Source organism: Penicillium psychrosexuale (assembly GCF_028828465.1).
Source record: "Penicillium psychrosexuale strain IBT 29551 chromosome Unknown utg000003l, whole genome shotgun sequence".
Taxonomy (NCBI): domain Eukaryota; kingdom Fungi; phylum Ascomycota; class Eurotiomycetes; order Eurotiales; family Aspergillaceae; genus Penicillium; species Penicillium psychrosexuale.
In genome coordinates, this window is record NW_026643188.1 from 4,329,957 (window position 1) to 4,355,636 (window position 25,680).

The following is a 25,680-nucleotide window of genomic DNA, read 5'->3' on the forward strand; positions in this document are numbered from 1 at the left end:
CTATTAGGGCATCTAGCTATAGATCGTAGATATGTTAGCCACTGCGGCCACTTTTTATGTTTCTCATTGATATTTTAAACTTATTCAGACTGCACTCATAACAAAAAAAGAAGAAAAACAGAGAAGGAAAGAAGTTATAATGTCTTGTAATAGGGGAACAGGGAAATCCAGAGATATGCATATCAAAGTGTAAACCTCGCATGAACGCCTCGAAACATCCCAACAAGAAGGGAATCATGCTCAGAACCAAGTAAACCATAAAAGCCTCGGCACAATGCCTAGCCAACACGCAGAAACAAAAAGGGCAGCTGTGCAGGAAAAACAAAACACACGGGTAGAGCAATACTCTAAGCGGACAACCCCCGCAACAAAGCCCTATCAACCTCCCCGAGCAAGGAAAACAACTCCTTCCCACCCTCCGAATCCTTCCCTTCAATATCAAGCGACTTATGCAAGAACCTGCGCGCCTCCTCATAGCGACTCATTTCCGCAAGACACTTAGCAATCCGCCACCAAGCCTTAACATTCCCAATAGGCTTCGAGTCAACACTAGCCTTGGCATCAACCAACGCGTCAGGCCAGGCCTGCATTGCCATATGGGCCTGTGCGCGGTTCGCATAAAGGCCGGACAACTCCTCGCGCGCAACGCCTATAGGCTCCCAGCCCGGCCGACTCAGCGCCATGTCGATGGCGTACGAGTATAGCTTGATTGCCTCGTCGTAGTTGGATTTGCGGTGGGCGGCGTTGGCGCTGTCGCGGAGTTTGCTGATCTGCGCGCTGCGCTTGGGGTTTACAGGCAGGGGTGGGGGTGGGATGTTCGGGGGTCGAGACTGATTAGGGCGCGGTGTAGTTGGTTGAGTTCTTCCAGTTCGGCGTTGATTGCAGCTGTTTGGGAGGGTGTTTGTGCGGAGGATTGTGGGAGTGAAAGTGCTTTGGTGCTGGGGTCCATGTACAATGGGTATTGGTTGTAGATATCGATTTCACTGGCCATTTTTGGAGTGGGAGAGACCGTAGGTCTCGGCTTTGGGGTTGTAAGGTCGGTGTTGCTTCTTGGGGTTGTTAGTATATGCGCTGCGGTGTGCCTGAGCCGGTGTTTTGGGTGTGGAATGGAAAGGTGTCATTGCGGAACGGGTTAACTCATACAAGGTATAATTCGGGATATGCTGTCTAGTTGTTCGACAAGCAAGTTCACTTTGAGGTCAATATTCGTGGTTGTACTCGTCAAGAGATGATGATAGCAAGAGGGCAAGCTGTCCATAAACCCGCTGATATGAAAAGCGGTGGCAGAATAATTGTACCTTGTGGAGCAAGTGATAGAAAGGTGAGTATACTATGGCTTCATACTGACCAAAAAAAATCCTGTTCTAGAATATATCGACAAGATATTAGCCTTCGAAATATCATCTACGTACATTGTTGCGGATCAAGGTATTTTTACCCATAAAACACAGGGAAATATGATTCACAAATGCAATACATGATACATCTATATATTGCTAGCTCCAATGAAACAAAAGCAGGACATACAATCGTAATCCCAGTGCCAAAAAAGCTCGTGAGAAACACAGTAAAGACGGGCATTAGCCCAAAGTAAACAGCGATGCGCCAACACCGCGCTCCATGGTCAATATTCAAGGCGCAAAAAAAACAAGACGACTCATCAATCATCCGGGTATTTCACTGAAATATGCCTCCATGTACACCGACAACACTCCTTACTCAACTCGCGTGCCGTCCGTACCCACTCACAGATGAGCCACCAAACCCAGTGTGAGCGGTGTACTCAGACGGGGTGTATTCCGACGGATTGTAATGAGTAGACGGCTCGTACTGACTAGATGGCTCCACATAGTGCTGGCCATGCGCACCACCGTAACCAGTACTGTTATAATCATGGAGGACGCCTCCGGGGGCGGTAGCGGTGGGATCGTAGGAGCCTTGCATCGCGGTCCGGCCGTGTGCGTTGCCTAGGTCATCCACCTCGCTCTGATGCAGGAGGGCATAGTCCTCGTCCTGGTCGCCGAGGGTCGATATGCCCATGTTGCCGCCTCGGCCGGAGCGGATGTCGTCCTCATCCTCCTCGAAGTCCTGGGCTGGGTTCGATGAGAAGGCGGCTTTGCTCTGTGCGGCAAAGGTGGGATCAGAGACGGCGTCGGGGAGGGTGCCGGTGCGGCGGAAGTGCGTGACATTGCGGAAGGACATCCAGGAGGTGATGGCGAAGAGGACGCTTTTTGTATGTTAGTTCCACCAAGGAATCGTTGTGTCTCGGAAGGAATGCACGTACAAGATGAAAACACCGATAATTGTAGTTGCCTCGCTCAGCTTGCACTTGTCAGCGCTGCCGTATGCCCAATTATCGCATCCCGTCTTGGTAGTGTTGGTGGTGGTGGTGGTAGTCGTATCATCGGCTCTCTTAGTAGTAGTCTTCTTGTCGTCGTCGGTGGTCGAGCCCTTGGACTTTCCTTGGGCGACATAGGAAGCGAGACAGATCCACGCACTGAGCCAGAGAATCGAATAGAGGATGTCGACACAGGCGAAGGCATAGACGTTACCGAAGCGTCGAGCTCGTGGCCACATGGGCACTGCTACTAGATAGACCAGACCGGGAATACTCAACCAGCACTGCCATGCGGTCGTACGTCAGAATGCAACTTTTTTTTTAGTATCAAAACGCAAAACTCACCAGACCCCAGTACCAGCCTGTGCGCCCATCTATGCCATCTCCTTTGGTCCAGATAGCGATGGTCAAGGCCCATGCGAGGAAGATAATAAATCCTTGTATGAAATGTAATATATTCTTCGTCCGCCCGAGGCTGCCGCCTGACGACCGTACTTGAAACATATCTTGTGTAGGAGCGCTGCAAGGGTGTTGCGCTTTTTGTATTCGGAGGGAAGGGAGTGGTTGGTGTCGTCTATCGTGAAGTCATACGGGTCAAAAAAAGATGAGAGATGGGACAAGGCTGAAGAATGAGACCCGATGGGGTCTTGGCCTGGCTGAAGCTCCGTGGAGTTTTGTTTTGTTTTTGTTTTGTTTTTCAGTCGCAACGTCGCAACTCTGCAATTATTTAGATCACAACGATGGATATATGTAAATTAAGGACTTTAGATATTCAATCCGATCGATTTGTCTCTCTGCCTTATCCTCTTATTTCTACAGGGCGTACGTAAGTCTTCCACGTCCGCTGCCCAGGCGACAGCCCGTTACTATTTTGGGAACTTCGCCACACTCTCTTTTGGCATATGCGTATCACTTTACATCATAGTCTCGTTTCTCGTATACTCATGTTAACATACATAAAAAAGGAAAATCAAGCCAAATCCGTCAATCCCGCCTCTCGTGTTCGTTTTATCAACACCCAGATCTCTCGCAATGGTTGATAGACATGTACATGCCACCACCAGGGAACCGGATCAAGCAAAGAGAACAGCGGATCCTTCCAGAACAGCAGCTGCACTAGTTCTACCTCTGCAACTTCCAGAGCTGTGAGTGCCATGCGAAAGACCGGAAACTTCATGAAAGCAGCAGGAATAATGGCGGCTCGGGCAAATGCTGGCGCTGAATCGGTTGATGACAGTGTGGCTGTGACATTGGATGTATCGACCCGATTGGAAGGAAGCACAGATAGATACCCTGAAACGGGGCAAGGTACATTGTACAGCGGATGATCCACAGGTCTGGCTCCAAGTGTACAGCCGGCGATGTAGATAGCGTGTCGGACAGAATGTGCCTCAAACTCTTCATCGACCATGAGTCTGACGCAGAGATGGCCCGTCAAACGAACATCACCTTTGGTTACCAATTTCTGCATGAGGCTATGGATCGAAGCGGCCAGAGCCTTGTCCAAACGCGATGTACCCCACGTAAACGGACCAGAATCCGAAAACCGAACTCTAATGGCTTGAACGTGGCCACGCACAATCAGTAGGTCTGCGAATAGCTCTCCAAGACGAGATTGTTGCTGCAGAATCCAAGGCTGGTCCTTGGAGATCTGGATCTCGCTGATCGCCGAGTATGTTTTGCTCAGCGTAGTGCTCGGCAACAGTATAGCCTTCTCACTCGCAGATGGGCTTGCTCGTGAGATATGATAGGCCTTGGAAGGCGACCGGTGCAATATCTTGTGCACAGAGTCGCGCGATTGAACCCTGTGATGCTCAAGCACTGGAAGGCCTTTCTCGATCAGATACTGCCTGAAAGAATCAGGATGGCCGAAGCGAATTGCGCAGGTGACGTCGAAAGTGATGCACGTGCAGCTAGTGTAACCCTCAATGAGCTGTCGGACCATCGCATTTTCCACGGGGGATGCCTTGGGCGAACATGGAATCCATATGTCGACATTTTCGCGGTGGATAATGTCGGCGACCCGGGACATGTAGTGGTCCTTGGGAATCCGGTAAAATGCCACCAGAGCCTTGGACATGCTCCCACCGGAGCGTACGGGCAGGTCCAGGTCTGTAATATCGGCTCCAACCACGCGATGGCCTTCTAGAGCCCAAGACCTTGCCATAGTCAGACCGTGGGCTGTCCCTATGCCCGTGATAAGGACTGTTTTCGGGGAAAAGTTCTTTGAACGTCGAGTGACTGGCCGGAGATAGGCTATCAATACCGCGACCGCGAGAATGATGTTATCGACAAATAACAGCGACAATGAAAGGCATACTCGAAGGATATGCCAGAATACTCGTGACATAGTACCCGATAAGGCTAAAGCTTTGGCAGATTTAATCGACATGCTGAGTCTGTGTACAATAATATCGAGGATTATGGACCTCGAATGAGCAGCTTCGAGTACTTATAGTAGGGCATTATCGCTGGCAAGGCGTCGTCGCTGGCAAATTGTGGAACTGTCAGTTGGAGGGGTTGGCACCACTGAAGGCCCGTGAAGGGGGGGGTTGGGCTGCAGATCTAGTGCCGTGTGACGATGCATTTTTCGCGTTCAATATTCCAGCACTTAAATAGCTCAAGACCCGTAGCAAATCTGTAGAATATCAAGATCTCTGTATGAATTGACCCAGAGCAACCTACATGTACATATATGCATGTAGGTAACGTGCGTCTCGGGTCTAACCGCATGATGTCCGGCAATCACATGCGATCAACGTGGGATCAGGTTTCCGATCATTTCCCAGTCGTCTCGGCGCTGATTCCCTGAAGGGATACCTCCGAGGTGCATGAGCTTGGCCTGAAAGGGTAACGCCATCGACTGGTGAATGGTGAATTGGCGTGGTCCGACTCGGATTTACTGCCTGTCTCCGAAGTATTCCAGTTATCCCCGAGGCCGTTTATAAGGTCGCATATCCGCATGGAATGGATTATTTATCAGATTCCATCTAGTTAACTGCACGTCATGTCTCAACCAGGTCCCGCGGTAGGAATTGCGTTTTGATTTGATTGAGAAATGAACGCTAACCCATAATCTAGAGCGACGCCGGCAAGGAGCTGAAGCTCCTGCATTACATCTATGAACAGCCAAATCTGGATGAAATCCGGGGCCATCCCCAAAAGGTCCTAGATCTGATTCACGAGTTTGAGAAAAACTACCATTTTATGAACGTCGGCGCCGAGAAGGGAAAAGTCGTCACCAAACTCATCGATGAACTCAAGCCAAAGACTATGATCGAGCTCGGCTGTTACGTGGGGTACTCTGCGATTCTATTCGGCGACGCTGTCCGTCGAAACGGTGGCGAACGCTATCTGAGTCTAGAACTGAACCCAGAGTTCGCCGCAATTGCCAATATGCTCATCGAGCTAGCTGGACTGCGTGACTTCGTGCGTATCATCGTCGGTCGAAGCGACAAGTCGCTGCACAAACTACTCACCTCGGGCGAGGTGAAGAAAGTGGAGCTTCTCTTCATCGATCATTACAAACCGGCGTACACCACAGACCTCAAGCTGTGTGAGCACTTCGGGGCTATCTTGCCGGGTTCAGTGCTCGCTGCTGACAATGTCATCCACCCGGGCAACCCACCATATCTGGAATACGTCCGTAGCACGGTGGAACAGAAGCGTGAAGCGGCGAAGGCCGGGCCTGCGCAGGCATATAACACTACCGGGATGGCCGAACGCACGGTAGAGTCCTTTGTGGGTAAAGATGACGTGCCGACTTTCCAGTTTGTCGGGAACCCGAACTTAATATATGAGAGCCAGCTATGCCAACCCGAGGGATTGCGGGTATGTTTGCATGATTCCCCGAGAAATTTCCGTCGCTAACTCCAAGGGTAACAGGATGCTGTCGAGGTTACGAGGTGCGTGGGGGTGCAAGAGGCTTAGATGGCGCATAGCCAATGACGCAAGTGGGATGATAGAGGGGCAGAAGCCAAGATGTCAAGAATAGAAGAAGAATACGGAGTACCCGTGGACTCCATATTATTATCAAACAGGCGCAGAGTGCTCCGAGTAGAAAGTTGTACAGTCGGCCATTACCCACCCCACCGGAACCGGTACCCCACGGAACCGGTGAACCCCACCCGTTGCCGCCAGGACCTTCCCATGTCTCCGCTGAATGAATTCCGGGGGGCCCTATAAAAGGGTCTCGATACCCACTGATTACCCCTCAATTGAATCACAATCGATATCTCATCATGGCTAAGACTTATAACGTCGGTATTGTCGGCTACGGCTTCAGCGCGAAGATCTTCCACATTCCCTTCGTGACGGAGGTTCCCGAGCTCAAGCTCTACGCAGTTGTCCAGCGCACACCGAAGCAGGATGACGATGCCGAGAAGGACCACCCCGGTGTGAAGTCGTACCGTAGCGCTGAGGAGATGGTCCAGGACCCCGCAGTCGACGTGGTGATCATCACCACTGCCCCCGACTCTCACTTCGCACTGTCCAAGCTGGCGTTAGAGGCTGGCAAGCACGGTAAATCCCCAGAAATCCCGGATATCAGTTGCTATAGATACTAACTTGGAATAATCAGTCGTCTGCGAGAAGCCCTTCACCCCCACTTCCAAGGAGGCGGATGAACTTGTCGCCCTTGCGAAGAAGAACAACAAACAGCTTGCCGTGTACCAGAGTATGTCCCGTCACCTAGCTTATCCAAACCTCTACTAATACCTGCCTAGATCGCCGCTTCGATGCCGACTACGTTACCCTCTCCAAGCTCGTCAAGAACGGCTCATTCGGCCGCATCTCCGAGTTTGAAACCCACTTCGACCGTCACCGTCCCGAGGAGCCGGCTAACTCTACCTCATGGAAGAACAAGGTCATCCCTGGTGGCTCGGCGATCTATGACCTTGGAACCCACCTCCTGGATCAGGTCGTGCACCTGCTCGGGCTGCCCGCGCGAGTGACCGCTTTCATTGGCTCCGCCCGGGAGCACAACACGACTTCATACGAGGACTCCTTCACCGTTCTGCTGCACTATGCCAACGGCAGTATGGTTACCGCCAAGGCGACTGTGGTCAGCCCCGAAGAAGAGCAGCTGCGCTTCTGGGTGCGCGGTACCCAGGGTAGCTTCAAGAAGGTGAGAGCAATCTACTTGCGTAGATCACTGCGATGTAATGAAATGTTAAGGCTGACTCAATTGTATAGTACCACCTCGATATCCAAGAAGATCAGCTCAAGGCCGGCATCAAGCCCCAGGATAAGGGATACGGCCGTGAGCCCAGTGAGCGTTACGGTACTCTGACAACTATCAAGGATGGCAACCCCGTTAAGGAGGTGGTTCCCACCGTCGAGCCCCCCACTTACACCGAGTACTACCGCAAGCTTGTTCGCGCTCTTGGTGGCGAGGGTGACCTTCCTGCTAGCGGCGCGGAGGCTGCTCAGGTCATTCGTTTGATCGAGTTGGCTCGTGAGAGTTCCAGCGTTGGACGTACTTTGGACGTCTAAGCTGTTTATGCAAATAATGATTATGATATACTCGATAAAGGCAACCTTGAATATACAGTGAATCTTGGATATAGTTCTTTGACTCCAATACACACCATGAATACCCTTGCAGTCGGAAACTAAATAATTAGCGTTACGCAAAGCATCTCGACAGCCAAAACTGTCGATGTCTAATAATTCGTCTTCGTTTAGATATACATGTTCATGTTCATGTTCATGTTGCTGCCTAACAAGGGGCCTGGATGCGCACCGTCACATGGTCTGCACGAGGGGTCTGAGCAGATTTTCTCTTCGAACGGGAAGCTTCCAACTTGTCCCTGAAGGATTGAATCTTGGGCTAAGAGATATTGTGATGGACGTCAAATCACTACCAGAGTTTCGATTCTTCCCATATCCCAAACATCCATCCGAGTCTCAAGAACTACTACCAGATGATCCAATTACCCTCAACACTTCGTCCTCATGGACTTACTGCGGACCCCTCTTGACCCTTGAGCCATATAGCCTGCCATCATCCTTTACCACCTGGGCAGATGCCACAATCAACGGCTCAATATTGCCCTCCTTATTCTCCTTCCTGGCATATGTCCACGAATTCCTGGCCAAAAACAACCAATCCCACTACTGGCTCACCATCAGAGCAAGCAAAAGCTCGGACGAATTCGATACCCCACGCTGGCACACGGACGATTTATTCTTCTCCCCCTCCAACCAAGAAACCATTCAAGACGTGAATCGCTCTTCTCCCCAATCGCTAATCTACTCAAATCGCCCTGGACAGGACCAACAAAGAACCAAAAACTCCAACCCCGAGTATTACCCTCTAAGCCACGAATCAAGCATCACGATCGCCCACGTCCCACATCTCCAACCGCCCAAATCCCCTCTACAAGCCCCGCCCCAACAAACTGGAAACTCACAACAACCCTCCTAGGCCCCGGAACCCTGTTCATCCCACCGGCGACGAACCGCCTAGCCCGCATCACGCAACAAGCCGCCAAAACAGCCGCCCGCGCCGCAGACCCAGACCACATCTGTGTCTCCGTGCGCTGCGTCGGGTGCGCCATGGCGGCGGAGTCGGTGCGGGCACGGCTGGTCGTTGAGCTGGGTGGACACGGGGTTGTGCAGGCGTCGGCAGGGGAGTGTGTTTTCTTCCGTGTTGGCGAGGACGATGGCGCGGTGCATTCTGAGCCTAGGTCGCATGGTGATCGGGTTTTTGTTAATGTTGTCCCTGGTCATGAGGCGGATCTTAGGGCGCTGATGGCGAAGTGGGGGATGGAGTATCCGCGGGCTTGGTGTGTGGGGTTGCCATTGGTTATAGGGGAGGGAGAGGAGTGTTTGAGGGATGTTGGGGGTGAGATTTGATTGTTTTCTTTATGATACCCTGGAAGACGTATCTCTATTCTTTAGTATAGATGGGTGCTCTGGGCGTATATCGCAATAGCTGGGTGGGATAGATTTAAGGCAGTCATTTGCATTATTTTACCTCAGTGATGGTCAATTTCAGTTGCGTTGAGACGAAGAATAGCTCTAAGTCTTGTCTTGTACGAAGATCGGATAATGACGATATGCCAAGCCGCTAGTCCCAAATAGTAGTTTATGTTACCAAATGCAAATCCACTAAGTGGACAAGAAATTAGACCTGGCATCGACCTTGGGAGACTCGATATCCGCGGAGAAAGGAAGAAAGGTTGCATTTTAGACCGCAGGGGGTATTTCTCACTAAGGGATAGCGGTATGCGGCGGATAGGGGTTCTTCCTTTCTATTCCCGACAGGGGTGAATCCAACATCGAGATGCGTTTATGGGATTTGGTGAAACCCACCAGAGCCTAGAGCAAATTGTGCCCATCGCAGAAATCAAGCATGGCGACATCCCCGCGTGAACCGGTGACGCTATCCCGCCCGATGACCTGGAATTTCGATATCGATCGGTATCTGAATCCGTTTGTGCCGGCGCCACGATGGCATCTCGTGCCAAGACCTGTTGCATATATGCTGGGATATCGGGATAGACCACCCAAGCCAGTGGGCAATATCGTGGTCGCCTTGTGGGCATCGATTGGAGCGTTTTGCGGGGTGGCTTTGGTGGCATCTGTTTCGAAACGGGTTCCTTCTTTCAAAGCGCACGATGCGACAACGATTCTTGGCAGTTTTGTGCGTTATGGTCTAACGCGAGAGTAGTGGAACAAGAACAATCCAGGGCTGACTCGAAGCTTCTTTGATGATAGGGTGCAGCGGCGGTTATTGAATTCGGTACGATTAACTCGCCCTTGGCGCAACCACGCAATGCAATCCTGAGCCAGGTGATCGCTTGTTTCTTCGGGGTCGGGATATCAAAGTTGTTCGCCTTGGACCCGCGTGCTGAGGCGTATACCGAGCTTGGGGGCGCTCTTGCTTGCGCTCTTACCACGGCTGCCATGCTCCTCACCAATACTATGCACCCGCCGGCGGGTGCGACTGCTCTTCTGGCAGTGACGCAGTCTCAGACTATTGCTCTGGGCTGGTTTCTGTTCCCGGTTGTGTTGCTCGGAGTCGCGCTTATGCAGGCTGCGGCCGTGGTCATTAACAATGTGCAGCGTCAATATCCGCTGTACTGGTGGACGTCATATCCTCTCTCGCCTCGGGGGGATGTGGAAAAGGCTAGTCAAAAGGAAAGACTCGAGACACCTAGTGAAGATAGTCTGACGGGTGTTCCTCGGCGATTGGTAGTAGAACAGAGTGAAGTTTCGGTGCCTGATGGGATATTGCTCTCTGCCGAGGAGGAGGAAGTGTTGGAGAGGATCCGTAGAAGGCTTTGAGGGGACCATACATATCAAATCTCAGCTGCATGTAATCTCTCTAAATGTAAGCCCTCCCCAGGGCCCTGTTTCACACAAATCAAAAGTGGCAAATCGACACCTCAGGCACCAACCGCGGTGACGTCTCTCCCAATCAGAACTGACTTATCCCAGCGGCCCACCGATGGATTTTTTTTTTGTTCAAACGTCCGTGAAATCCTTGAACTTGCCAACTCACTCTTCTCGGCCAAATAATTAAACTTATAAAGTGAGAACAGGTTCGTTCGACTCCCAATTTCCTCTTTTCTCCCTTTTCTCGACTGACAATCGATAGGATTCTATCGATAAGGGCAAACCACCAACTCCACTGCTCGACGCCCCTCCATTTCTGTCCGCCCCGCCAGACGATCCACTCAGCCTTTTTGCATTTCTCTTCAATCTCTTTTTGCATTGTCATCCTTTCTCCTTTCCCTCCCTTTACCTCCCCGTCGTCCCTTATTTCATTTTTAAAACCCCCTTTTTTATACCGTCACACCCGCAACCATGGTTTCCGCCTCGAAGGCTGCCCGCATGGCCAAGCGTGCCGACGAGAAGAAGCCCAAGAAGGTCACCAAGGTCGAGCTCGATGCCCACGGAAACCCAATCGTCGAGGATGCGCCTGCCACTAAGGATCAGTCCGCCGTTGATAAGCTCACAGCCCAGATGGATAAGCACGGTATGTCCGATCGTGTCACCACCGGTGTGCTGTCATCTCTGCCCGCCTCTCGCGACGTTAAGATCACCTCTTGCTCCCTTGTGTTCCACGGAAAGGTCCTGGTCACCGATTCCACCCTCGAGTTGACCTTCGGCCGTCGCTACGGTCTCCTCGGTGAGAACGGTTGCGGAAAGTCTACTATCCTCAAGTCTATTGCTGCCCGCGAGTTCCCCGTTCCTGAGCACATCGATATCTACCTTCTGAACGAGGGTGCACCCCCCACCGACTTCGGTGCCCTTGACTGGGTTGTCCGCGAGGCCGAACGCCAGTTGGAGGATATGGAGAAGAAGGCCGAGGAGGTTCTTGAGGAATCTGGCCCCGATAACCCTATCCTTGAAGACCTATACGACGTATGTATTTTCAAGTTTTACTCTCCTTGGATCCAGAACGGAAACTAACTCTCATACAGCGCATGGACAAGATGGATCCTTCTACCTTCCACGTTCGTGCCTCTCTCATTTTGACCGGTCTCGGCTTCAACAAGTATACCATCAACAAGAAGACCAAGGACATGTCCGGTGGTTGGCGTATGCGTGTGGCCCTCGCCAAGGCCCTGTTCGTCAAGCCCTCTTTGCTCTTGCTTGATGACCCCACTGCCCATTTGGATTTGGAAGCTTGCGTGTGGCTGGAAGAGTACCTGAAGAAGTGGGATCGTACTTTGATCCTGGTCTCTCACTCCATGGATTTCCTGAACGGTGTCTGCACCACCATGCTCGACATGCGTGGCCAGAAGCTCCTCTACTACGGTGGTAACTACGATTCGTACCACAAGACCCGTAGCGAGCAGGAGACCAACCAGGCCAAGGCCTACACCAAGCAGCAGGAAGAAATCCAGCACATCAAGAAGTTCATTGCTTCCGCTGGTACCTACGCCAACTTGGTGCGTCAAGCCAAGTCTCGCCAGAAGATTCTCGACAAGATGGAGGCCGATGGATTCATTCAGCCCGTCGTCGCCGACCGTGTCTTCACCTTCCGCTTCGCCGATGTTGAGAAGCTTCCTCCCCCAGTTCTCTCTTTCGACGATGTCAGCTTCTCTTACTCCGGTAAGTGGGAGGACACTCTGTACGAGCACCTCGACCTCGGTGTTGACATGGACTCCCGTACCGCCCTGGTCGGCCCCAACGGTGTCGGCAAGTCTACCCTGCTCCGTCTCATGACCGGCAAGCTCAGCCCCATCGGTGGCCGTGTCTCCCGTCACACTCACTTGAAGCTCGGTGTCTACAGCCAGCACTCCTCCGAGCAGCTTGATCTTACCAAGTCCTCCCTGGAGTTCGTCCGTGACCGTTTCCCCGAGAAGTCCCAAGACTACCAGTACTGGCGCCAGCAGCTCGGCCGCTACGGTCTGAGCGGTGAGGGCCAGACTGCCCTCATGGGTACCCTGTCTGAGGGTCAGAAGTCTCGTATTGTCTTCGCTCTTCTTGCCATCGAGTCCCCCAACATGATTCTGCTGGACGAGCCTACCAACGGTCTCGATATTCCCACCATTGACTCATTGGCCGATGCCATCAACGCCTACAGCGGTGGTGTCGTTGTCGTCTCCCACGATTTCCGTCTCCTCGATAAGATTGCCAAGGACATCATGGTCTGTGAGGACAAGACTATCCGCCGCTGGGACGGCTCCATCGGTGACTACAAGAACCACCTCCGTAACAAGATGTTGTCTGCCGGTGCCGTTTAAGGGCTTTATTGATTCTCTTTGCTTGTTCAACTTTTTTCAACTTCTTTTTTTCCCCTATTGATGACGACGAAATGCTAGACGAGAACTGAAGGAATACAAATGCCCACATCGTGGCACTAAAAGTTTGGATCCCGCAAACAGGGACACTCCAACAAAAAGTTCCTTGGATTGGGATGGTTTTCATTTAATTTCTTTTTGTCCGTTAGATCGTTTGTCCTTCCCCCCTTTTCCGAATAGACTTTGGGTTATGGAGGATTGGACTTTTGCGTTTATTGCTATCATGAACTCATTACCCCTGATTCGATCCGTCTGTTTCTTTGTCTTATGTATCCTTGATAGAGTGTCTAGTCCTCTTTTCCGAGGTGAATATAAGGGATGCCAGTTACTATATCGTATGGCGCTACTTGTATATATGACATGCTTCCTCTTGATACTTTCGATGTTTCCATGACTTGTCTAGATATCTTCCCCGTCAGCAGTGTCGTGACTCTGAGCATCGGCCGGGACTAGTTCGCTAATTGACAATGCCTTTCTTCTCTTTCTAGTTATTCTTATCCCAACACTAATAGAATACACCATGACGATGCCCGAGAAACAAAGAACATCAACAATGATCATAGTACCTCATTGTCTTCTTCATCTTCTTGTTTCTCTCTCTATCTAAAACAAAGAACTAAACCCAAGTCACCACTAACAGAACATACATATATAAATACCCCCGGGTCTCTCCACAATCTCATCCCATCTATAATCTCATTCTCCACAGCGACATCCACAGCCATATCTAGGTAAGCCCTAACAAATTAACCCACCACCAGAAACCCACCCACGCACCCATGAGCACAATGGACGGATCTCGCGTGCACCCGCATAATTTCCGAGAGATCTACACACAAGCCTGCGAAGCCTTCGCCCACAAGCTGCAGTGCCAGGTATTCGTCCTCCTCTGCCCATCTCCCAGCCTAGACATGGAAGAGATCCCGACACGGCTAGACGAGCTCGGCGAGCGAGTCATGCAGATCGGGTTCCTGGGCGAGGTCGGCGAGTTCGGTGTCCGAGATCATAACCGCGTGCGTGTTCGTTGGGGCTCGCTTCCTATTAAGGAGATTTGCTTTCAGATTAAGTGGGAATTGGCTGTTCTTAAGGATGAGCTTGCTGGTGGTCAGACGCCGCCTCAGTTGATTGCGGAGCTTTTGGCGGAGATTTTGGATTCGTTACCCTTTTGAATGGATTTTATTTTATTTATATGTGTGTTTTATCGTGCTTGGTTTGTGTAGGTTTTGTATAATGGGAGTTTTCATGTTTGAGGTCTGGTAGAAAGAATGGCACTAATAGTATAATCACAGGACTGATGGGGTTCAATGTCGTTGTAGTTCTACGGAAGGTAATACGTAGCGTCGATTACAACCATTGATGTCGCATCCATTGCATATCGAAAGGCAGAATTGAATTTTGTTTCCCATGCCGGATCGGAGCAAAATAAACCTGAGCCAATTTGGAGTGTTTCTGTGCGATGATGGCAGGGATGCAACTGTGCCCTTTCCAGGTTTGAGACTTCGAGGTTTTAGGTCTGTATAGACCAAGAGATCTACTGGCTGCAACTCGGACCTGGAATTTGGAAATGTATTATCGTGTCCGACGGTTGGTGCATATATAAGTGCGTCCGTTCTGATATTTGATATTAAACATCCGTGTCTTTGGGTTCAATGGCTTGCATGTCAATTACTTGGTTCGCTGAGTGACCAACTCCGGACCAAAAACATCATCTTCCTGACGGACAGCCTGTCCTTGTTCTAATTTCCGCTTTTTCGCTAGGCGTTCTGTTTCGCTCTCGGAGTTGACTATTCCAGTGTCACTTTGAACAGCGGAAGATGGCTGGGTTGATTCCCGTTTCTGAGTTGCAGCCAGATTCACCTTCTCGGGGTTCTGGCAATGATATAGTTTCTTTGCGATGCGCTTGAGGCTCTTCATTTGCGCGGGGTCGGAGGAGAGAGGCGTGTATGATTGGAGTAGAGCAGAGCACTCAGTCAAGACGTGATGCAGCTTGGAGCGGATTTCGTATAGAGGGTTCACCAGGCCATTTTCGTCTGTTTCGGGGGCAGGGATTGTGGCTGTGACAGGACCACCGAGTTTGACATCCAGCAAAAACTCTGCTAGGGGACGATCCGCCAGTAAGAAGGCGGAGAACCAGATCTGGGATGGTGTGTACAAGAAGTAGGCGTCCGTCATCTGCGCAGCGGATTTCAGCAGCTCACGAGTTGTGCCGTGGGCTCGAGCGATTCGATCTGACATTGAGGATGATGGGACGGGAGGAGGTGCGATGGACAGCAATCCTTGTTGGAGATCTTCCGCGGTCTCATATGGTAGATGGGGGGCCGGTTGTCCTTGGCCTTCCGCGATGGCTTGTAGTTCCATGACGCCGCCTTCCAGTCCCCGGAACGGATGCCGTACATCAAAGGTGAAACGCAGTCCCTGCATAAGCAGGAATTCCGGTGCGATGACGTCCTCTGTCTTTGTGTCACCAGGAATTCCATCTGCAAATTGTCGAAGAGATATATAGTAATTATCGGTTTTCGTCGCGACGAAGAGCGCACACGCCATGATCGACTTTGGATGGTATGTCATGGGTGAATTGGTTAGGTAGAAGCGGCGAAGGTATTGGATCGCGGTGGCCTGTATGCGTAGAATGAGAAAAGTCAGCTTCTCAAGCTTATTTGTACTTATGAAGAGCGTAACGTACCCGGACCATTGTCGGGATTGGTGGCTTGTATGTCTCTCCCAGCTCTAGCGTCTTCTCGCAGTAATAACGCACGAGAACGAGCTCCTCCTCCGGTGTCAAACATTCTACATCTTTATTCTTGGTTTCCGTATTGTTTTCCGGTAGTGGTGTTCCCGCCGCGGAGGATGCGCTCGACTGATGAGTCCCGCGCGATCTGTGCAAAGCGGCGCGCACGCGCTCGCTAGCAACGGCATTTGTCGTAGCTCTGAGAGATTGCAGAGATGGCTCGGTGTATGACCACAGGCGGTACTGGGACGAGGCGCGGTAGATGTCATCTTCAATCATTGTGTTAGTGCTCTCGTCTTGTTGGAAGAATCAAAGAAACCTTTCGAGGTTTATTGTTCGGCGGAGATAACGGCCGGCTGGTTTGAAATTTCGAGAAGGAATAGGCGTAAGTTGAAGGGCCGTTTTAGGTATGAGAATAAGTATTTGACGATCCTCAAGGAGCTCAGCAATTAATCCACTTGGTTTCATCCGAGGAGGTTCGAGGCTGGTGCTTATCGATAAGACCAACCCTCACTTCACCTGGGCAGCCCTAGAGCTCTGCCGAAGGGACGTCAAATCATTAGATTGTTTTCTAGTCTTTTACTTATTTTATTGGTTTGGATATCAATTAAAAGCTATGTAACATATATTTGACATGCATAAGCCACCCAATGCAATCCGCCCATGCAATTCATTCATGCAATTCATTCATATTCCATATGTGCTTTCTGCCTCATTTCATCCCGAGTTCACCCCAGGAACCAGAATATACATCACTCACCAAGAAGTCGGGCAGCAATATCACCCATACGACCTTCTTCCAACTCATAGTCTTGACCTCCCCGTCTTTCGGCACCGACATATCGGAAAGCAGCCACAACACGATCAACGTCGAAGCCCATGCTGGAGAAACGGTCGATTAAATTCTTGTTGTACCCATCATATCTATAGATATTAGATAATAGTCAGCAGGATACCCAATGAATGGTAGAAGAACGACTCACTTTGCGAGACTATCTTCGCTAGTTGCTTGCCGAGTGTCATCTAGGCTTGATCCGCTTCCATTGTCAGCACTACGCACGGGAGCTCCAGCATAGAGGACTGCCCAGTCGCGTGCAACACGCTCAAATTCCTTGGGTGACTTGAGAAGCATATTAGCCACTTCAGCATCTTGGGGATCTTTGGGCTCGGGAGTGCTGAGCAAAGACTGCAGTGAAAGCAGAGCGGACTTGATAGTCAGAACTGGTGACCAAGCACTGGAAAGTGTGTCGAGGCAGATTGCGCCCTACATTGCCTATCAGATCCCAAATTCTCTCATATTTATATTATAAGGGCACTGACCGTTTGACTGCTGACATTTGGATGCCACACTTTGGTCTCAAACTTCATGGTAGGTGGTCGGAAAGGATAGTCCGTTGGGATTTTGATATCGATATCGTAGATGCCACCTTCATACGGGGTACCTGGTGGCCCTGGAAATGACCCCCTTAGGTGAGTGAGATCGTCCAGGTTGCCAAATGGCTCCGCCTTTATGTGAGAGTGGACATCGGCGTGAATGTCCGCAATCTCTTTTCCAATGCGACGCATACGATTGCTAGCCATGGCGATTCGAGGACTAGTTTCAGAAAGAGGTCAAACAGGAGATGTTGAAAGATAAACCACTTTGTGTGTAAATTGTGGAGACAAATAGATCTATTTCCGTCTTGCCAAAGACTGCACAAGAGCGTGGAAGCTGCCGTGGAGAGGAGAACAGAGTGGGGCTAATAGTAGGATAGTGTTAGGAGGGTTTCAGATCAAGTAGAGAGCATCACACATGGAGTATGAAATCCTCTAGGGAATTGAAAGCAATAAGATAAACGAGGATCTCACCAAAGGAGGGGAACTATACAGGGAATCAGTATGAGGGATGAGCTCAAACACTGTCACCTGTCACCTGTTTTATGCACCTTAGATATACCTGAGATATATACCTCGACAGAAAACACGAGTCTTAAGCCTAGGTTGTGTGAGGTAAACCTCAGTATAGAACCTCGGTGGAATATAAATTTCTTCGATTGTCTTCGAGAATGTCGGAGGTACAACCTTGGAAGCCGATAACTAAGACAGGCGTTAAGGCAGCAAGGCGTGGATGACGCAGTGGCGGCCTGAGGTCTAAATAGTCACGTGTGGGCCTAACAGCTTCCAGCTCGCCCAGCGTCCTGGCCTCCGGCGATACCACCACATCTGCATTGACAATCCATCCCTTTCAACTCGTCTTTCACATCATTTAATACCAAGGCTCGGGATTCACCCAGCTTTGATTACATTTGCAACTTCACACCAGGGATTCTGATAGTCTCCATCTCGGTGGCTGACAAACATGGTGAGTGTTCCTGTCTTGCCATCCTTTGGGAGGTTATCTCGATTTACATTCTAACATTTAAAACTAGGGTCAACAGCAGTCTAATCTGGGCGGCGGCCCTGGAGGCCCTGGAGGCGATGACAAGGATAAGAAGGTATGTTTCTAACTCATTTCCTCTGCTACACAACCAGCGCTAAGACCATATCTCTTTCATCAGAAGGAGAAGCCCAAATACGAACCTCCCCCACCACCTACTACTCGTCTTGGAAAGAAGAAGCGCAAGGCTGCCGGCCCAAGCACTGCGTCCAAGCTCCCCGATATCTACCCTACATCGCGATGCAAGCTACGATACCTTCGCATGCAGCGTGTTCACGACCACTTGCTGTTAGAAGAAGAGTACGTTGAGAACATGGAACGCATGCGCAAGGCCAAGGCTCTGGCCACGCAAGATCCCGCTAGAGGGGGTAGTGACTTGGATGTGATGGATCGGAACGCTGATGAGCGGAGTCGAGTCGATGACATGCGAGGCAGTCCGATGGGCGTCGGCAACTTAGAAGAGTTGATTGATGATGACCATGCTATTGTCTCAAGTGCCACCGGCCCTGAGTACTACGTCTCGATCATGTCTTTCGTCGATAAAGATCTTCTCGAGCCGGGTGCCAGTATTCTCCTGCACCACAAGTCAGTGTCAGTCGTCGGTGTACTGACGGAGGAGTCTGACCCCCTTGTCTCGGTTATGAAGTTGGACAAGGCGCCGACAGAGTCATACGCTGATATTGGTGGTCTGGAGCAGCAAATCCAGGAAGTTAGAGAATCCGTGGAGCTGCCCTTGCTACACCCCGAGCTTTATGAAGAGATGGGTATCAAGCCCCCGAAGGGAGTGATTCTTTACGGTGCCCCAGGTACCGGAAAGACCCTACTTGCCAAGGCTGTTGCCAACCAGACTAGCGCAACCTTCCTCCGCATTGTTGGCAGTGAGCTGATTCAGAAGTATCTGGGTGATGGCCCCCGCCTGGTTCGCCAGATCTTCTCAGTTGCTGCTGACCATGCCCCATCAATTGTGTTCATTGACGAGATTGACGCTATCGGTACGAAGCGATACGATTCACAATCTGGCGGTGAGCGAGAAATCCAGCGAACCATGCTGGAGCTTTTGAACCAGCTGGATGGATTCGATGATCGTGGTGACGTGAAGGTCATTATGGCCACCAACAAGATCGAAACACTGGACCCAGCTTTGATCCGACCTGGCCGTATTGACCGTAAGATTCTCTTCGAGAATCCAGACCGTAAGTGATACCCTATATCTACTGCTGCGCCAGCTTACTAACAATTCCTAGAAAACACCAAGAAGAAGATTTTCACTCTGCACACATCGAAGATGTCTCTCAGTGATGACGTTGATCTCGAGGAGTTCATCAATCAGAAGGATGATCTCTCTGGTGCCGACATCCGCGCTATCTGTACCGAAGCCGGTTTGATGGCCTTGAGGGAGCGCCGAATGAGGGTTCAGATGGAAGATTTCCGGGCTGCTCGTGAGCGTATCATGAAGACCAAGCAGGACGGTGGTCCTGTGGAGGGTCTATACTTGTAAACGCTGGAAATTATTTTGAGGGTAGAGTGCCGGAGTGCTTGCGCTGGAGACCTGTACTCAGCTAGGTCCCTCGTGTATTGTAATAATCGAGTAACGAACGATCTAAAGGGTCTACTGCCCAGCAATTTCCCTAAATATATTCATAAACATACATCGAAAGTACATAATTTGCCCGTTGTAGCTAGTACTTGAGGTTGTTTGCGCCAAGCTTATCAGCGAGTTGCAAACACTGCAAACAAGCTCATTATCAGGTCGAAATGCCTCTCCCCATTGTCGCAAAAGTTTCTCACACAATCAATCATGGATGAATTCGACGAGGAAGCATTCAACAAGTTCTTTCCCTCCAGTTTTGGGAAGCAGGCGAAATCGGTTGATGTTGAGTCCCAGATCGACCGATCCAAGCGTGTTGATGTTGCGGCTCCGAAACCAGAGGACAATGAACTAAGCATTGCCCCTAGCGCAGAAGCAAGAGGGAGCGACGATGAGCAAAAACACAGTGATGATAATAGCGACGAAGACTCTGACGATTCAGATGATGACGAGGATGAATTTCCCGTATCGCATGAGCTTGTTCTCAAGGCTCATGAGCGTGCCGTGACCACTATGACCGTGGACCCCTCGGGGGCCCGACTAATCACAGGTTCTACCGATTGCACACTGAAACTATTTGACTTTGCCTCAATGACTCCATCCACACTCCGCGCCTTCAAGTCCGTCGATCCTTCAGCCAAGAAAGCGACGGCTGCCCAGGACACCCACGCCGTGCACTACGCCGCGTTCAATCCGCTCTCCCCAAGTTACGTTCTAGCTGTGACTGCCACTGCGCAGCCACGAATCCTCAGCCGTGATGGTGAGATACTCACAGAATTTGTGAAGGGTGATATGTATCTACGAGATCTCCACCATACCAAAGGACATGTGTCTGAGGTTACTTGTGGCGCATGGAACCCATCTGATCCTAACATATGCGCCACTGCTGGAACCGACAGCACAATTCGCATCTGGGATGCCAATGTCGGCCGCTCGCAGAAGGAGGTGATCGTGCACAAGTCGCGGGCAGCTGGCTCCGCTGGTCGGACTAAGATGACTGCCATCGCATGGGGCTCCCCGAAACAAGGAGGGGCCGACATTCTGGTAGGTGCAGGTCTCGACGGAAGCCTCGCTATGTGGAGTGGAAATGGCCCATACACCAGACCCAGCGCAGAAATTCGGGATGCTCATGTCAAAGATACATGGACAAGCGGTCTTGATATCAGTTCCGATGGAAGGCTTGTTATCACCAGAGGTGGTGATGATACTATCAAGCTTTGGGATACCAGAAAGTTCAAGACTCCAGTCACAACCGTCACACATACCTCGACATCTTTCCGCTACCCGACATCCAACATTCAGTTCTCTCCTTCGTCAGCCAATATCATCACAGGTTCTGAAACCGGCCATCTGCATATCCTCAACCCCGCTACTCTCAAGGCAGAGCTCGTGACTCCTGTGACACCGGGAGCGCCTTTGATTACTGTTCTATGGCACGAAAAACTCAACCAGATTATGACAGGCTCTGCCAATGCCGAAACCCACGTCCTCTATAACCCGAGCATGTCCACGAAGGGCGCAGCGATAGTCATGTCCAAGGCACCGAAACTTCGCCATGTCGATGAAATTGCTATGCCCGCGGACTTGAATCAGGGATTGGCAGGTGATTCGGTGGTCGTCGGCTCCAATGGAGTTCCGCATTACAGCTCGGCAACTAGGTCTGCTCGTCATCCTACAGTTGGCTTTACAGCCTCTGGTCGCTCTCGGGACCCTCGACGACCGCATTTGCCGATGCAGACACCATTTGCCAAAAATACCCCAGATGAGAAGCACATCCTCGAGCATATTCCCCTCAGTTCCATGCGAGACGAGGATCCACGTGAAGCACTCTTGAAATATGCCGACCAGGCGGAGAAGGAGCCTATATTCACCAAAGCATACAAGGAAACACAACCAAAGGCGATCTACGCGGAACTGAGTGACGGTGAAGATCAAGGACCGGAAAAGAAGAAAGCAAAGCGATGATCTGCGATGATCTGCTTGGATATGTACTATATTCACCACGACTTTTGGTATCGGAAGCGTCGTTGAGTCGCGATGGCTCAAATTAAGCTACCTATGCAATATACAAATACCTAGTACAGCTTGTAGTTTCATATGAATCCCAATCCAAGCACCTAACTCCTTACATTCGGGTTGTCCCCTCTTTTGCTGCTCTATGACGTCCCCCAAGAGCCCGACAATCCCCAACCGCCCGCCCGAACTGCCAATGATATTTGACCTCGCCTTCGACGTTATTTCAATTCGTATCTGCGCTGTGGAACGCTAAATCACCGCGTCTCAAATGACATCTTCCAAGTTGGGAGCCTTTGGAAACGGCCCCAGCCTCCGGAGGGCCCGGGGGTTTGTTTAGTGCTGACATATCAATTATCTCCGCGGCGGGCCTCCGCTGTTAGATTACCGCCTAACCAAACCTCTTCATACTCATTACTAGTACCCTTGTCCGCCGTGATAATCTTCGCGCGAGAAAGCCGGATTACCCGGAACAGAATGCCGTCTTTTGCGACTTGACTTGAGATCAAATGCTCACCGTCGAATCTTGGGGTTCGTTTTGATCGGCCGTACCCACCGAAGAGCTGAGGTGTAAGGGGTGCTTAACAAAGGCTTCCCCGCCAAAGCGTGCGATAAACAGTACTCGAGTACTAGGATCGCCTCATTTCATCAGAACGGATGGCATCTTACCAGTCGTCGCTGGTAGCAAGCCTGCTGCCTGGTCTTCTTTCTTCGGCTGTCTCTCCGTCAAGCTCATCCACATTCGCGACTTCTTCTATCCACCACCTTTTCGTTGCGCCATCAAATTCCACATCAGAAACTCCTCATGACCACGATGGAAATAATGGGGGAGGCATGCATGAATGGTCATCGCTGATTGGAATCATCACGGCGTTATGCGGCAATGTTTTGATTTCATTAGCTCTCAATATCCAACGCTACACGCACATTCGGATCGCAAGAGAATGGGAGCAGGATAAGAATCGCAACGGGAATTTTGGAAACAACGGAACGCCCCTCGGGTCGAGGGGGAGGTCCCAGAATCAATATCGAGACTCTGAGCAGAATGATTTTGAACCTTATCGTGACGGTGATGGCGACGACACCGAGGGGACGAACATTGGTACGATTTCGAGAACCACTAGCACCGGAAGCAAGGATGGTGCAGACGGAACTCGCAAATCCTACCTCAAGTCTCCATACTGGTGGGTTGGAATCGTGCTCATGGTTGTGGGGGAAATGGGCAATTTCATGGCCTACGGCTTTGCACCGGCGTCGATTGTCTCGCCATTAGGAGTTGTGGCCTTGATATCGAATTGCATTATTGCGCCATGCTTGCTCAAGGAACAATTTCGCAAGCGAGATCTCTGGGGCGTGCTCGTCTCTATTGCTGGTGCCGTCGTTGTGGTTCTCAGTGCTAAGTCGTCCGAAGAACAAATTGGACCTCATGAAATTTGGGTGAATATCACCCGATGGGAGTTCCTGCTATATCTAGCATTGACCACATCGTTGATTATCGGTCTCATGTGGGCAAGTCACAAGTATGGCTCGCGATCGATTCTTATCGATGTTGGGCTCGTTGCATTATTTGGTACGTTTCTATTTAGTAATTTCTACTTTTGGGATTCATTTCTTGTTGGTCTTGTTGCTGACCTTGTAAAAAAGGCGGATACACGGCTCTTTCTACGAAGGGTGTCTCTTCGCTTCTGTCTGGCACATTGTGGCATGTTATCACATTCCCTATTACCTATCTGCTTGTCTTCGTCCTTGTATTTAGTGCGTTGATGCAAGTTCGTTACATCAATCGTGCTCTGCAACGCTTCGATTCCACCCAGGTGATTCCGACCCAGTTTGTTCTCTTCACTCTCGCTGTCATCGTCGGAAGTGCGGTCCTTTACCGTGATTTTGAATCGATGACGGCCGAACGCGGAACAAAATTTGTTGGTGGATGTCTTTTGACTTTCCTCGGGGTTTACTTCATCACGAGCGGCAGAGTCCGCGCTGACGATGAGTCGTCATTTTCATCAGACGAGGAGGGGTCCATTGGTTTACTCAATGGCGAGAGGTACCATGACAGAATTGAGTTGTCTCCGCCTGCTCATCAGCCGAAGACATCACGCGTTTCCACAGAAGCACAATATGACGTTCCACAGTCCCCAAGGGGCTCCATATTGAGCCAAGGCACTGCTGAAGACGATGATCAGTCTACTCCTAGAGGTGTTCTTTCTGCCGCGCCCTCTTCGCCTCATGGATCTTTAACCGGTGCATCCCCTCTGTCTGCTCCGTCGTTTGACTTCACTTCACCATTGCGGCCCCCCTCTCGCATGTCCAACCCATGGGCAGATATCCGCCCCGTTACTCCTCCCGGACACGAAGACGAGGCAATGCAATCCTCAACAGTTCTTCTGCGTTTCCCTCCTGCACCTGGCCCCGAAGAAGCAACAGGAGCCAATGGAAATGTCGGTGCCGTACGACGTGCTTCAACACCCCCGCTTTTAAATCAGGCCAACCAATCTATCCACAATGAGGCTCCCCCTGAAACAACATCGCGGCGCGCTTTGCGCAACTCTATCTCTCATCGTTTCTCTCCTGGACCTCTGCTTCCCGCACTTTCCGGTGGCTTCAGCGCGGTGGTCGCTGATTCTATCCGTCGTGGTGACGGTAGTCCTCTCAAGGATCGGCCAAGGCGGAGATTAGGACGTCGGCGCCAACTCGATGGCGCTTTTGCAGATACATCCCTTGAAGGTCATGGTGATGCGGCGCTTTCACTTGCAACTGCTCGACTCCAGTCCGCCACCCTAGCGGACAGACCTGCGGAGACTGGAGATCTCGCGACGGAAATAAATAACATACCAACACAACACACCAAGGAAGATGTGACCCATCTTCGCAGCTTGAGTGACTCGTGGAATGGTGGGCTTGCGTGGCTGGGTGGTGCTCTCCGGAAACCCCAGAACACCCAAACAGCCGACAGCGTTGCCGTCACTGGAACTCCAACACCAGAGAATGAGACACAATCCGAACCACACTACAACACCGGCGATCATGACACCGAGACTTCCTAGCTCTAAGGCATAAGAGCAGTTCATTAGTGGCCATTTCACTTGAACTCTGTATACATTTGCTCTTTTCCCTCGATATCTCTCCCCTTGGCGCTTTTCCCGATAGGTTTCTATCGGCATATTCTTGTAATTAACATTGCATACTGCGGGTATATGTTTAAGAATTTATGTATTTCTTCCTTTTCACGCTGTATATTTCATCCGCGAAGGAGGCCTCGGCCACCAGTTTTACCTTTAGCCTCTTTATCCGTTCAATTTATCCATATTGATCACCTGCCACACATCTTATTCCGGAAGTATCTATCGGAGAAAACGGGCATCCCACTAGGTAAAAAGGTTGACAGCACGTACCACCGCCCAAGAGGCGCAGCCAACTACCCCAGACCTCCACTTCTCGAGTCAATTTAGCCGGACAGCCGACAGTCCTTCCCCTCAACCCCGGAATGCCATGCCAATGTGGAGCTGGGGATTGCTCCGTCTCCTAATAGTGCTAGCTCGGATCAAACGACTCTAAGCAAGGCACTACTGCAGCTGTTCAGACCAGCTTGATCGTATCTGGGGTTGAAGACGGCTTCATTTTCGATGCACAATGGTACGAGCTACCTGCCTTTTTCGGTGTACCTCAATTATTGGGATCATTAAATCATGTCATACAATTCGACTAGCCCGCAACTCAAGGGTGTCAATTGCGGATCTGCATTGACTTATATGCAGGAGCTTCCCCAGGAATTTATTTTTCTTCCTTCCAATCCCATGCTAGTCAATCGACAACAGTGCTTGTCCATTGAATTTGGAA

At 50.7% G+C, this 25,680-nt stretch overlaps 12 protein-coding genes across 12 annotated transcripts; 8 read left to right on the forward strand and 4 right to left on the reverse strand.

The window, feature by feature from the left end:
• Window positions 1-347: 347 nt before the first annotated feature.
• Window positions 348-2,842, reverse strand: N7518_005490 (Tetratricopeptide TPR2; the record flags this gene model as incomplete). Its single annotated transcript, XM_057186417.1, has 5 exons — window positions 348-930; window positions 985-1,049; window positions 1,750-2,227; window positions 2,285-2,622; window positions 2,684-2,842. 5 exons carry the CDS (start codon window positions 2,840-2,842, stop codon window positions 348-350), a joined length of 1,623 nt encoding a protein of 540 aa, XP_057043187.1.
• A 466-nt stretch (window positions 2,843-3,308) lies between these two features.
• Window positions 3,309-4,730, reverse strand: N7518_005491 (uncharacterized protein; the record flags this gene model as incomplete). The annotated part of the gene is made up of 1 exon (XM_057186418.1): window positions 3,309-4,730. The coding sequence occupies one exon, from the start codon at window positions 4,728-4,730 to the stop codon at window positions 3,309-3,311; it is 1,422 nt and encodes a 473-aa protein (XP_057043188.1).
• A 615-nt stretch (window positions 4,731-5,345) lies between these two features.
• N7518_005492 (O-methyltransferase) lies at window positions 5,346-6,268 on the forward strand (the record flags this gene model as incomplete). The annotated part of the gene is made up of 3 exons (XM_057186419.1): window positions 5,346-5,366; window positions 5,420-6,169; window positions 6,224-6,268. The coding sequence occupies 3 exons, from the start codon at window positions 5,346-5,348 to the stop codon at window positions 6,266-6,268; spliced, it is 816 nt and encodes a 271-aa protein (XP_057043189.1).
• A 311-nt stretch (window positions 6,269-6,579) lies between these two features.
• On the forward strand, window positions 6,580-9,196 carry N7518_005493 (putative NAD binding Rossmann fold oxidoreductase; the record flags this gene model as incomplete). Its single annotated transcript, XM_057186420.1, has 5 exons — window positions 6,580-6,859; window positions 6,918-7,013; window positions 7,063-7,463; window positions 7,532-7,814; window positions 8,766-9,196. The coding sequence occupies 5 exons, from the start codon at window positions 6,580-6,582 to the stop codon at window positions 9,194-9,196; spliced, it is 1,491 nt and encodes a 496-aa protein (XP_057043190.1).
• Window positions 9,197-9,695: 499 nt separating this feature from the next.
• N7518_005494 (HPP family protein) lies at window positions 9,696-10,630 on the forward strand (the record flags this gene model as incomplete). The annotated part of the gene is made up of 2 exons (XM_057186421.1): window positions 9,696-9,986; window positions 10,061-10,630. 2 exons carry the CDS (start codon window positions 9,696-9,698, stop codon window positions 10,628-10,630), a joined length of 861 nt encoding a protein of 286 aa, XP_057043191.1.
• A 522-nt stretch (window positions 10,631-11,152) lies between these two features.
• Window positions 11,153-13,041, forward strand: N7518_005495 (ATP-binding cassette family ATPase ARB1; the record flags this gene model as incomplete). Its single annotated transcript, XM_057186422.1, has 2 exons — window positions 11,153-11,713; window positions 11,773-13,041. 2 exons carry the CDS (start codon window positions 11,153-11,155, stop codon window positions 13,039-13,041), a joined length of 1,830 nt encoding a protein of 609 aa, XP_057043192.1.
• An 845-nt stretch (window positions 13,042-13,886) lies between these two features.
• N7518_005496 (uncharacterized protein) lies at window positions 13,887-14,267 on the forward strand (the record flags this gene model as incomplete). The annotated part of the gene is made up of 1 exon (XM_057186423.1): window positions 13,887-14,267. The coding sequence occupies one exon, from the start codon at window positions 13,887-13,889 to the stop codon at window positions 14,265-14,267; it is 381 nt and encodes a 126-aa protein (XP_057043193.1).
• A 496-nt stretch (window positions 14,268-14,763) lies between these two features.
• Window positions 14,764-16,105, reverse strand: N7518_005497 (TFIIH complex kinase subunit CCL1; the record flags this gene model as incomplete). The annotated part of the gene is made up of 2 exons (XM_057186424.1): window positions 14,764-15,714; window positions 15,782-16,105. The coding sequence occupies 2 exons, from the start codon at window positions 16,103-16,105 to the stop codon at window positions 14,764-14,766; spliced, it is 1,275 nt and encodes a 424-aa protein (XP_057043194.1).
• Window positions 16,106-16,578: 473 nt separating this feature from the next.
• N7518_005498 (E2 ubiquitin-conjugating protein UBC1) lies at window positions 16,579-17,407 on the reverse strand (the record flags this gene model as incomplete). Its single annotated transcript, XM_057186425.1, has 3 exons — window positions 16,579-16,750; window positions 16,810-17,090; window positions 17,147-17,407. 3 exons carry the CDS (start codon window positions 17,405-17,407, stop codon window positions 16,579-16,581), a joined length of 714 nt encoding a protein of 237 aa, XP_057043195.1.
• A 743-nt stretch (window positions 17,408-18,150) lies between these two features.
• N7518_005499 (proteasome regulatory particle base subunit RPT2) lies at window positions 18,151-19,740 on the forward strand (the record flags this gene model as incomplete). The annotated part of the gene is made up of 4 exons (XM_057186426.1): window positions 18,151-18,167; window positions 18,235-18,300; window positions 18,364-19,435; window positions 19,487-19,740. Exons 1-4 carry the CDS (start codon window positions 18,165-18,167, stop codon window positions 19,738-19,740), a joined length of 1,395 nt encoding a protein of 464 aa, XP_057043196.1. The 5' UTR covers window positions 18,151-18,164.
• A 300-nt stretch (window positions 19,741-20,040) lies between these two features.
• N7518_005500 (WD40 repeat domain-containing protein) lies at window positions 20,041-21,795 on the forward strand (the record flags this gene model as incomplete). Its single annotated transcript, XM_057186427.1, has 1 exon — window positions 20,041-21,795. One exon carries the CDS (start codon window positions 20,041-20,043, stop codon window positions 21,793-21,795), a length of 1,755 nt encoding a protein of 584 aa, XP_057043197.1.
• A 705-nt stretch (window positions 21,796-22,500) lies between these two features.
• On the forward strand, window positions 22,501-24,887 carry N7518_005501 (DUF803 domain membrane protein; the record flags this gene model as incomplete). The annotated part of the gene is made up of 2 exons (XM_057186428.1): window positions 22,501-23,413; window positions 23,488-24,887. 2 exons carry the CDS (start codon window positions 22,501-22,503, stop codon window positions 24,885-24,887), a joined length of 2,313 nt encoding a protein of 770 aa, XP_057043198.1.
• Between the last annotated feature and the right edge of the window lie 793 nt (window positions 24,888-25,680).